This window comes from Schistosoma mansoni, chromosome W, assembly GCF_000237925.1.
Source record: "Schistosoma mansoni strain Puerto Rico chromosome W, complete genome".
Taxonomy (NCBI): Eukaryota; Metazoa; Platyhelminthes; class Trematoda; order Strigeidida; family Schistosomatidae; genus Schistosoma; species Schistosoma mansoni.
Window position 1 is genome coordinate 32786690 of NC_031502.1, and position 12943 is coordinate 32799632.

The 12943-nt window shown below is 38.0% G+C and overlaps 1 protein-coding gene across 1 annotated transcript; it reads left to right on the forward strand.

Moving 5' to 3' along the window:
- Window positions 1–4286: 4286 nt before the first annotated feature.
- Smp_132030 (hypothetical protein) lies at window positions 4287–12082 on the forward strand (the record flags this gene model as incomplete). Its single annotated transcript, XM_018789416.1, has 3 exons — window positions 4287–4371; window positions 10015–10107; window positions 11967–12082. The coding sequence occupies 3 exons, from the start codon at window positions 4287–4289 to the stop codon at window positions 12080–12082; spliced, it is 294 nt and encodes a 97-aa protein (XP_018654862.1).
- Between the last annotated feature and the right edge of the window lie 861 nt (window positions 12083–12943).

Genomic DNA, 12943 nt, shown 5'->3' on the forward strand with positions numbered 1-12943 from the left:
ATCGACGGCCAGTACTTCAATAGTTGGAACGGGCGAAAACTCATAATTGGACGTAACACATGCCTGTAAAAATGGTGTGTACCTGCTATCGCAGAAATATATTATAATATGTTAGGCCGAAGTAGCCGAATCAACATATTCTTACTTGACTAACTGACCGAACCGGCATTCCTGTAGAAGTCGATTCTTGGAGAAAGCTGATGTAATAACTAAGGTTGATTGATTAAGAGTTGGATGAGAACATATGAGCAATGTCAAAGATATACAGACCAAATATTCATTTACCTGCTTATTTTGTGTACGCATTATATTTCTCATTATTTTATATTGAATCCTAAAATACTTTGTGTGTTTGAAAAGGACAATCTCGTGCTCCGACTTTATCCGTTCCATGACGTGAATAAAAACTTTTTCGATCATCAGCCTAGTTTCTTCTATGGATAAAATGAGGAGTATCTACCGGCACAAAAAATTTCACCAAGAGGGGGATGGGAACACTGTCTCAGTAAAGTTGTACGGGGGAAGCGAATTTGTATTCGGCATGTTATTTGAAATGTCCCATATTTCGTCTGTTCATTCTTCATTCCCAGATCTGGTGAGTTTCTTAGTGTCTTAGAAGTGTTTTGTGTGAATAATTCAGGTTCACTGAGGTTATATTGTGTAGTGCCTCTTAGAGGAATACTTTTTACTTGATAAGGCTGTAGATGGCGTGGAGTCGCGGTTGACTATGATCACCACTACATGAAGATTACGTGTCAGGTATCGACTTGGTTCCCTCGGTAGTCCAAAAATCAGAAGGCTGTTAATGATCCAAATAAGATATCAAAAGGTATCGAAAGAATACCGAGACGTGCCAAAGTTACAGGCAAAACTACGGAGTGTAAGCGCGTCCGTGCAAGGTCACACGCAACGAAAGGAAAAGTGCTTTTGGTACAGTAAAAAAATCACTGGTACAATTGGTTATAATACTAATTGTTTCCATTACACCAATCGCATTCTCGTCATAAAAGTAGGTTACTACGATGCTTAGTTGGTCGTGTCGTCATATGGCTCATATTCAAGTAATTTACTACGTAAACAGCCTGCATTTCTGATGGAAAGACTCATCTGCATCAACAGAGTGATCTTCCGTTTGTGTATCCAAAATATACTCATGGCAAATGTGTCTGGTATTCCCTACAGATTTTTGCGTTTTCTATGGTTGGTTGTTTGCAGTAACACGATCTGGCGAGCCTGTCTCTCCACATTTTCTTAAACGAAATCGGCAAGGCGTAAGGTCCTGAGTGACTTTTATGTTCTTCAAGGGAATCCATGTGCTAATATTTTCACTCGAATTATTAAACTATTTAGCGTCTTTACAAGGGCTAAATTTGGACGGGATGAGGCATGTGGATTTATCTGATAATCTTTTCTAAGGTAGGAGACTTGGCAGCTGACGTTCAACATACCACATGCTCCGAGGAAAATATCCCTCAGCTTAGTGGGCAGTGTGCAGGGAGATTGTAGGCAACCACATTGTAGGAAAGCATTGCTCGTTTCGTTACTTCTTCACCTGGAAACCCTGAGATTTATTCGGCTTTAGTGAGTTTTTCCAGGTTTTTATTATTATTTAGGGCCTTTATATAAATTAGCAGTGCTAACTGGTTAGGTTTATTGTTACCTTAAGCAGTACAGTTTTGTAATTGCCTTAGATAGATACATTAGAGATCAGTATTTCAGTGCATATCAGAAGGGGTATTAGATGCCTTGATTTGTTAAAGTTTGATTTTTTGGCCTTAGTTGATCATACTGATGGGTACACTGTATTGACAAATCAATGTATCTGGGTATCATAAATTTAATATCAACCAGTTTTACCACTGGCATATAGAATGAAGAGATAAAGGGGTTGTTTCACGGAAAATCATACAGCGATAGTGATATTTGTGTATAAGAAGGTTGAAGTTCAGAAGATGAACGTTTGACTCCGTCAAGTGGATATTCGATAGACACGGGGAAAACAGACTTACACGTTTCGTTTGGTGTGGGAGTTGATGATATTTCTTTGATGATATTACTAACCAATGTGGAAGATTAATGAGTAGATGGCTCGTTTAAAAACACGGAATAAATAAGTAAGTAGATAATGTTAATCATTAACTGAACTAATGCTATAATAAGTGACTGTGGGTGTATAAGAAACTCTAGAGATAACGTGTTAAGACATTACGTGAGATAGTAACCGTTAATTAAATAGTTAAATTTCATTAAGTATAATCAGGACATAAAGACGTGTCAGTTTTAACCGTCGGCGACTTGTATAGAATACTAGAAAAATAAGTCTGAGATAGGTATTTAGAAACCGATAAATCACCTAAGTTTATCTTTAAGAGGTAAATGTGCCCGACATACAGATGCATTCAAAGTAAAGACTGATGTCAGACAAGGTTGCTTATTCACGACTTTCTTCTGGTTGTCGACTGAATTATGAAGACCTCCACATCTCACGGGGAGCATGGAATACAATGAACAGCTTGGGTGCAGCCAGACGATTCGGACTTCTCAGATAACCTAGCTCTTCCATTCCATACACAACAATAAATGAAGGGAAAGACAGCCAGTGTAGCATCAGCTCCTGCATCAATAGGTCTCAAAATACACAAGGGAAAAAGCAAGAAGTTGAAATACGACACAGCGAGCACCAACTCAATCACACTTAATGGAGAGACTCTCGAAGATATGAAAAGTGATAAACAAAGAGGATCTGATGCAGATGTGAAGGCACGGATTGACAAAGCAAGAATAGCATCCCTACAACTGAAGAACATCTGAAACTCAAGGGGGAGAGAGAGAACTGTCAGCTAACACCAAAGTCAGAATTTTCAGTGAAAACGTCAAGGCAGTGATGACCATAAAGATACAGGTATCTATAAACAGCCGTTTCCATAAGATACTGTGTATCCTTTGACCGGCGACCAGCAGGAACAACCTACTATGATAGAGAATAAACCAGCTTCCAACTGGAGAGGAAATTAAGAAGAGATTCTGGAGGTGAATAGGACATACTTTGAGGAAATCATCAAACTGCATTGCACGACAAGCACTAATTTGGAATTTTGAAGAGAAAAGGAAAAGAGGAAGATCGAAGAACACATTGCGTCGGGCAGAGGAGGCAGACATCAAAAGAATAGATAGCAATCAGAAACAGTTGCAATGGAGGGTGTAATTCAGAGTTGGTTGGAGAATTCCAGATGGCAGTCTATGCTCCACGAAGGGTAACAGTCGTAAGTAAATGATGCTTTATTCACCGATGTACATTCATAGCGGAGCTCTGTTAAAGGTGTTGAATGAATCTGGTAAAGAATTAGTGACAGCCATTAGGTCAGATAATTTGTCTGAGATAAACAAAGTTTAGCAAGCCTCAGAAGTAGGTTATGTGGAGTAGCAACAGGCTACAAAGATTGCCGGGCAAGAATGACATGAGTTGAGATATGGAAGGCCAAAGTGTCTTGATCATAAACAGCTTAGGTGTCTGTTCCGTCATGATGAATACAATATATACCAGTTGGTGAGTAAAAATATCGGTGAATAGGACAAACCGCATCGTCAAAGTATACCAATCCAGTCAAATCAGAGGCCACAAACGAAGGGGTTCGAAGATATGTTCGAAAAGTTATCACTATTTTGAGAAACATTTGGTCTAAGCTGACTAGCAGTTGCAAGGGATGGGTAGAACGGCGTACCTACTCGTGATCGGATGCGAATGCGTGACCAAGCGCCTTCAGGTAGGACGTTTAGTAAACTTAATGGGGTCAGCATCAATGTCTTAGCTGACTGAAGTATTTATTTCGGGTATTTATTTGGCGCTACATACACAACCCTATCTTCTCATCCACTGTATCTTTCCCTGATTTATTTCAGTGTCTTATCCGCAACTTTCCTTGACTAATGGAAAAGAATAATGCACTTGGGGTCATTTGATGCATATTTTATATAAATGACTAATTAAATTTCCGACACGCGATATCGCAAGAGCTATTCACGAGAGCTCCACTTTCGAAGGTAACCCTGAAACTAAACATATAATTCTGAAAGGCTATCGTAGCTGAGCGTCCAAACTTATTATAATGGAAATCACAGAGGTCTTAACCCCTTTTTCAAACGCTAAAACATGTCTTAATTCAAACATTAACTTTCTACATATTGGCACATCCAGCGCGAGTTACAACTGTCGCGCCTCACTGCCGTAATTTTGTGGTTCCCTGCCAACCTGAAGTACTTTACCGTGATAGCTTGTAGACCTATAAATGGAGAGTAGGAGTGGGAGCGGTGCTACACCAGCTGCAAATTCTGCGACTCACTTGTCAAAAACTGTTTCCTATATATGCGGAGGTGAGTTACGTCACAGGCATTGACTTGTCATTTCTCTGTTTGTCGGTTTATGTGTCAAGTTCATTGCAGAAAGCAGTTGAAGGCCTATTTTCTGACGAAGGAGTGTTGTGAACAGGGGTAGACACTTGTCTTCAAAATCTTGACTTAGTAGTTGGTCGATACCAAGCAACAAATAAAGGCAAATAAACGGGAAAATACGTTGGAAAATAAAGGGAAAATGATGGGGCAACGCGCCTAAATGTCTGTTCTTTCGCCTGTCAGGGGAAAAACAATGCGGATCTTCCCCTTTATGTCGCTCTGTTTTGAATGTCTCTAATTTGTCTACTTTTTGCATACACACCGATCTATCTAATTTCGTTTCAGTTTTTAACACACATTTGGCCTAACCCCAACCATTTCATGTGTTCGCCTTTATTTCCATAACAAACCACACGACAACTTCAATAGACGTTAAAAGTTGTACATGTTGAAAGGAATTTATTAAAAAGAAAAAAACGTCATTGTACAATATCATGAATAGTTGACAGTTGCTAGCGCATCGATCGTTATGTATTTTAATTGTAATTGCCAAGTTTTATTGTAATTTGAAAAGATCTACAAAAGAATGAACAGGTTATGCGTTACTAATTAGACACGTGTACTTAATTACAAGTGCATTTAGATCAAACAGGCTTTCTCAACACTCACTTAAAGAGCTTTCCGTACAAGTTAGAAAGTAAGCGTATGTTTAAAAAAGCGTTTATTGAAAACGAAGTTGAACATGCACATGGACTTTTAGATTGTTTTTCAGCAGTCCCATTCGAGTCGCATATGAGGCAAATTAAGAAATCAGTGCATAGTGGATATACTGTAGCCAAGTAAGCAGTTCAGCGTTATGCGATGTCTTTCTGTGATAGGCTTCAAGTTAGCATTTGACTGATAATACACAAATAACCGGTAAGGTAGACTCACGGAAACGAGTAATTATGCTTAAGAATACTAAAATAACTCAATTTAGCTGGAGAATCCGCATTATTCTCCTCTGACAGGCGAAAGAGCAGACATTTAGGCGCGCTTCTCCATCATTTTCCCCTTTGTTCGTCTTTATTTCCCCTTTATTTGTTGCTTGAGATGACTATGATGTATATCATGAAACGTCTAATATGTAAAAATGTGTTTTGTACCACGCCTTTGCTATATTTGCACTTACAGTGTTTCAAGCACTAGACCGACCATCTTTTTAGTCAGTATGTAAGATTTTTCATGCTAGATGTGTCTCGCAGCAAGGGAGTCTAATACAAAAATTAAATCAGTTTTTGGTCCTACTGTTTATCCTAATAGACCATCTTTGTGGATGCAGATTACTAATTGGAGTACATAAGGTAGTCATTTATGATTCGAGGAGTCGGATGGTCTCAAAGTTGATTGCGTACAGTTCGGTTTATTTCCTAACATCATAACTTACCTATCTCTTCTTACTTTATGCCCTCTAAATTCATCCACTCCATTATGACCTTTGTTTTTCATTTTCATGTTTCAATTGTGATTTATTATTTATCGTTTTGATTTTCACCCTACTCATTTCCCCCTTGTTGAACTGGCGTGGCGTGTTTTGCCAACTTGAGCCGGTAATGTTCAAAATAGATTCCACACTAACTGTGACTAACAAACTGACCATAAATCTTTCAGATTCAGCTAAATGATACCGGTTTTCAAGTACGCGCACTATGATTGTTGAACCTCGTTGGTCGTTTTTATAATCATTGAATTCTTCAGAACGTTCTATTTAATTGATTTTATTGGTCGTTTCCGTCTTTTGGTCATGGAATTAATTGCGAATAGATTGTTTGTTATAATGCGATGTACAGACATAATCCATAGTTATTCACAATAGTCGGTTATCAGTGTATAATTTACGGTTATTTATGACCAGGTGTTTTTTAGGGTTCGTCAGTTTGTCCATTGTCAATCCCACAACACCGCATTACATCTGGAACTGCCATATCACATTACTATTCATAAACTTACATTAAAAACCCCGATTCGGCGAACATTCGTACTGCTTATTTGCGTTTCACTTATCCCTATTATGTTCACTATTGTGTCATATATTCATTTTCTTATTGTCTTAAGAATCTTTTCTTATACTTCCCAAAACGGGTTCTTTACCCGTAACGGCTTTTAAAGCATGCGATTCCGCTTTATGGTTTGCCGGGCTTGAAAGCATTTTTTTCCGCGCATAGAATTATTAATCAGGCAGATATACTCTGTAATACTGTATGATATGATCGAGCAAGTCTGTGTTGTATTAAAACAAAACACTATATGGTGTCCTAAAACCAGAAGTCTTTACAGCAACTGGTCTGTCTGGTTAAGCAACAATTTCTTAATGTACAACTAGGAGATAGCACACCGTCCCAGCTAAAGTGACACATGCTAAACATTTTAAGCAATCGACAGGTTGACCTACCTTTGCTCTGTCAATTATGGCTCAGGCGTCTCCGAAATATCCGACAGATTTCAATGTTTGGTGAACAAGAAGTCAATCTGGACATGCTCCCAATAGTCGCTGACAAGATATATGAATGTTTGAAAACTCCAACAGTAGCTCTACTACTGTCACACCAAACGACCAACATAAAGAGTTGAAGCAAATGGTTAATGCATTAGTAAAATATGTAGCAAAAGTACGACTAAACAGAATATCGCGTCGAAATTTTTGGAGCAGATTAGGATGTAAAAATAGCACCAGTGCTAGACAGTAAACGTCACTGTCCGTTCGGTATTAAGACCCAGACAAATGCAACAGCCAATGATCACTGATGACTGTTATCGCTGGTCAGAACCCTCAAGATAGTCGATTCCTGCATGCTATGGATAGGAAGACCGGGATGTAGTTTCTGATCAACATGGAAAATTTTAGGGTGATACCAACCACCGCAACTCTACCTGTAGCTCTTCTAGAGTTACTGCCGGTTCCAAGCCCGTAGAAAACTAACCCGCTAAAGAAAACGCTAACCAGAAAAAAATAATTCAAACCATTTAAACTCTGCCCTGGGAGTTGAAGGAAGAATTATGACACCTCATGATGAAAGCCGATATTCTTCGGAAGTTACAAGGCCGATTCTCCTTCTAACAACCAGAGCAGCATCTACAGACCTTCCTAAATCTGTCACTTCACCAACGATGGAAGAAATCAAGATAGATGGCTATCAGACAGATCAAGAGTGGGGAGTCAGTAGCACGTGACAATATATCAGCTGAAGCACTGAAGTCAGACATTGAAGTAACTGCAAACATGCTTCACCTTTTATTCAGAAATATTTGGGAGGAAGAACGAGTGCCAACGGACTGAAAAGAAGGATACTTCATCAAGATACCAAAGAAAGGAGGTCTGAGCAAATGTGAGAACTACCGATGCACCACACTGTCGTCAGTACCGGGAAAAGTTTTCAATAGAGTGTTGCTGAACTGGATGAAAGACGCAATAGACTCCTGACCTCGAGATCGACAGGCTGGATTCCGTAAGGCTCGGTCGTGCACAGACCGAATCGCCACACTATGGATCATATTTGAGCGATCAATCGAATGGAATTCGTCACTATACATCAACCTTCTTGATTATGGGGAAGCATTTGAAAGCGTGAATAGGAGAACATTATGGAAACTTCTTCGACCCTATGGAGTACTTGAGAAGATTGTCAAGATTATCCGGAACTCATACGACGGACTACAGTGCAAAGTCGTGCATAGAAGACAGCTGACAGGTGCATTTCCAGTAAGGACCGGAGTCAGACAAAGCTGTCTAATCTCCTCCTTCCTCTTTATTCTGGTGATTGACTGGATTATGAAGACCTCCACATGTGAGGGAAATCACGGAGTACAATGGACATCTCAGAATCAATTAGACGATTTGGACTTCGCAGATGACCTAGCCGTTCTATCTTATGCATATCAACAAATGCAGGTCAAGACAACCAGTGTAGCGGAAGCCTCTGCAGAAGTAAGCCTCAAGATACATAAAGGGAAAAAGCAAGATCCTCAAACGCAACACGGAGAACACCAACCCAATTACGATTGATGGAGAAACTCTGGAAGATCTGGAGACATTCACGTACCTGGGAAGCATCATTGATGAACAAGGAGGATCTGATGCAGACGTGAAGGCGAGGATTGGCAAATCAAAAACAATATTCCCGCGAATAGAGGACATATGGGACTCAAAACAACCGTCAACTGATATCGAAGTCATAATCCTCAATACGAACGTCGAGACGGTTTCACTGTATGGAACTGAAACTTCGAGAACTACCACAACCATCATCGAAAGTGTATAAGTATTTATAAACAGTTGCCTATGCAAAATACTCAACATTCACTGGCCGGAAACCACCAGCAACAGCCTACTATGGGAGAGGACAAACTGGCTTCCATCTGAAGAGAAAATTAGGAAAGGATGCTGAAGGTGGCTAGGACGTACTTTGAGGAAATCACCAAACTGCATCACGAGGTAAGAGCTAACTTGGAATTCTGAAGGAAAGAAGGAAAGTGGGAGGCCAAAGAATACATTACATCATGAAAATAGAAACAGATATGGAAAGGATGAATAACAACTAGAAAGAACTGGAAAGGATTGTCCAGGACAGAGTTGAATGAGAAATGCTGTTGGTCGTCCTGTACTCCTCCACGAGGGTTAACAGGCCTAAGTAGGTAGCCAATCACCGCATTTGGTAAACAAAACTAGGACTCAAAAGGTACTCTTAAAGCCGCCAATCGGTTTCATATAAACACCTATATCAGAGTACGGTTAAGTCTAAACTTTGGGAGCAACACTACTTCCATGGAACTTAATCGTGGCTGACGTCTTGATACCAACTACTAGCATTGATGGATCAGAGTATTCTCTATCGGTTATAATTTGGCAGTCAATAAAAATGTACAATGATTAAATTTTCTCAGATACATCTTTGACGTAAAGCTGCTACAAAAGATTCACTGTAGAAATAAGCAACCATACTTAGGATCTTAGCTTTTCTTTAACTGAGTTTCGTCAGTTGGACTTCATCCTATGCAAATATATTCCTTTGGGAACAATGGAACTTTGAAAAAGTACATAAGGACCCTTTTCCAACGTGTAAAAGAGCACTTACCAGTGTAGCTTATTGAAAAGTAATGTGGACATACACAATTTATTCGTGAACATTTGATTGACGACAAACACGAATTATTTGACCTATCATTCAAAATCATTTATAAAATTAAACCAAATCTACTGAAAGGTGTAAACACTTTTTTATAAATGAAATATTGAGGATACTCAGACTAAAGCGAGATATGTACACAGAAACAGTTTGCAAAGAATATTTTCTCTGTTATGGCCCTAGATTTTTAATATTCCTGTACTTTCCTCCACGTTTTGTTTATCTATTGATATGAATTGTATCCCGTGAATTCATCATTACACACATGCATACAAATTGTTCACCTCAATATTCCATATAGATATGAGTTTACAGCTTTTAAAAACCCGGTCATGAAAAAAAGTTCCACTAAAATGTTTGCTCTGTTTTTACAATTATAGTGTGTACTTTTTTCTACATCCATGCCAAGTTTTTTGTACTACTTTTGATGATGGCTTGTATGTGTCGGTCTAATTAATTATAGAATGTCGGGCTGAAAATGAAATTCGACCCAGAGAGCTTGTTCGCTGTCTTGAGTGTGGACACAGAGTCCTATACAAGAAACGGTCAAAACGAAGTAAGTCAAGTAGAAGCCCTTTCTCCACCGACTTTTTATATGAAACAGTTCTTAATAGTCCTAAATATTATTATCTTATATCGGAAAACATTTCATACCAGTTTTATATCAGCATATTGTTTTTATATTAGTAAAGTGTGAAGAGTGGTCAGGCCATGTATAATCACTCTATGGGACCATTGACTAGTTGTCTAAATCATGTAATGGGTGATTACTTAGTGTTTACAGTTTTCGACTTTCAACCATTGCGCCATAGTTTAGACGGCAGTATTACCGGCGCACACACAAAATAGAGCGATTCAAAACAAGCTGATAAAAGTGTTTGGTAAGTTGCACTAAACAATAAATCTACGGGTTAGGATTTGCGAAATGATCATTATCTGTATTTTGAAGGAAAATTACATGGCTCCATATCGGTTCTAGTAGCTCAAATGCACTCATTACTTATCTTGCTCTTGAACCCAGGATAACTGAGTCAGCTGTGTTGAAGCTAGGTACAGTGCTTTATACAAAAGTGGCGAATCAGTTAACAATGTTGTGGATCTGCACCCCCGACTACAACTTAATATCACTTTGTAAAGTTACTAACAGTTGGTTTAAACGCATAGACTCAGATTTTTCAAACGTTGTTCTCTATATGATGAAAATCATTGGTTAGAGACTCTAAGTGCTATAGCTCTTAGTTGATTAGAATGGTGAAGGTCTATTCACTCCCAATCTTCTAAATTAATTCCTATTGTCAACTTATGTAAATTTTTTTATTTTAATGGCTTCCTTTTTTTTGTTTGATTTCCTATTGTGTGCTGTTGTGAATTGTGACACCATAAGCTAATAAACTTTTGTGTAATACTTTTAATTGGTACATCTGTCTGTCACAGGGATCACAGTAGTTTAGAGCCCCCTTCTGCGTTATTAGTTTATTTACATTTTCTTGAAATGTATTTTTGAGTTTGAACTTCATTTTTATGTTAAGTAACAGGGAGTATGCGCAAGATTGTTTACCAGAAAAATGAAGAAATTAACGTTGTTATAATTTATAACAATATAGGGCTAAATTTATGTTGGTCAAACGAACGAAAGATAATGAATCAAATATTTTGAGGGATTAACGCATACTGGTCATTTTGTAAAATGGTGACTGATTGGTTATAGAACTCGCTTTCCAACCAATAGGTCACAGGTTCGAACGCTCACACATGTAGCTCAAATCTGAGTGCATAAACTTGTACTAAACAATCGAACTACATCAAATTATTGTTGTGCCGACCACTGGTCGCTTCGATCTGTCATATCCCTCTGTATCACTCGCCTGGACTCTCTGACGACACTTATAACAGTATTAAGAAACATTCACTATAATTTAACTTTAGAGTTTGATTAAATACTTAGTGGTAACTTCACCCTTTATAAACCTTTATGTAATTTGTAAGTTCTTTTTTATACTATGATTTTTGCAGTTTACATGAAAATTATTTCACTCTCAGTGTCATGATGCATAAGAATTCGTAGACGATTTATAGATGGTATAAACGCATCTAAAGATAGTTGATATGACAAACAATTTTTAAGTGTGGTTCTTCCGATACAATTACGCTTATCAAAAAAGTTGAGTAGTTCTATTCCTTCATATAATACCTTCAAATCCCAAAATTTTGACTTGTATGCTTATAATGAATTTTTTTGTCTTAGAGTTTAGTTTAAATAAACATTAGCTTCAGACAATTTGACATTTTTGTATTCTCATCGTTTAATCGATCTAAACATTCCTCTATTTTAGTGAGTGTTTTCGAGGCTCGATGATAGCAATACAACCCCTATTGGATTTCAGTGTAATTTTGTAAATATTTCGCGAAATATAGAGATGTCATTTTGTGCAGTGATCTTTTTATTCTTTCTGAAGTTAACTGATCTTGTGTATGCAAAGGGTGACTATGTTTACTTCTACTTACCAGTTCCATTCCTATCTGCTGCATAATTTTATTTGATAAGTAATCAGACCATAATTTATCGTAAACATTGTTATGCATACTTCACCCATCACATAAGGTAAACTTTTGTGGTACTATTTAAATTATGCAATGCGCTAATCTCTCGTTCTTTGTAAAGTTAAAGCGACTTGGTTTTTTTTCACGTATTAGTAAACGCATTTCATTTAATGTGACATCAATGTACATAATAGGGATTTATTTGGTCCGTCAACATATTGAAAAATGGACACATAAATAACTCAGGTGAAGTGAGATGATACAGCCACACTTCACTCAAAATGGACAATACAATTGGGTAGGTTTGTTCTAAATCACTGCTACTCCATATCTTTGCGTTGTGGTAAATATCTTTTGCTCAGAGAAAGGTTTTTCAACGTTGAGTGTGCAGGCGATATAGTCTGTTTAAAACATAATTAGTCAATTAGCGACTGGTGTCTGTAGATGTGACATAAATATGGAATACCTTTGACACTAACCCTAGTTTAGCTGTAAAACGTCGGATATATAACACTGCGGTGCAAAAAATCTGACTATACGCTAGCGAAATGTCTATCCTAGTTGCGGTACATTACGACTGTCAGTGTGCATAAAAGATTGTTTACATTTGTTGGAAGCAGCGTACAAGTAGTTCATAGGTTAAATCATGTCCAGTCATAGTAGAGACGACTTAGTAAATGTCATCTCGAAACATTGGTTTCTGTGTCTTGAATAGGTTTTGGTCATGACTTCCCGACAGTTTCCACGCTGAGCAAAGTCTGGCAGTATTGAGAATGACATGGATATGTAAACATAATCGATTTGAAATATGGTGGAGGATTGTGTCGATTTGTATTTTGTTAAAACATCAC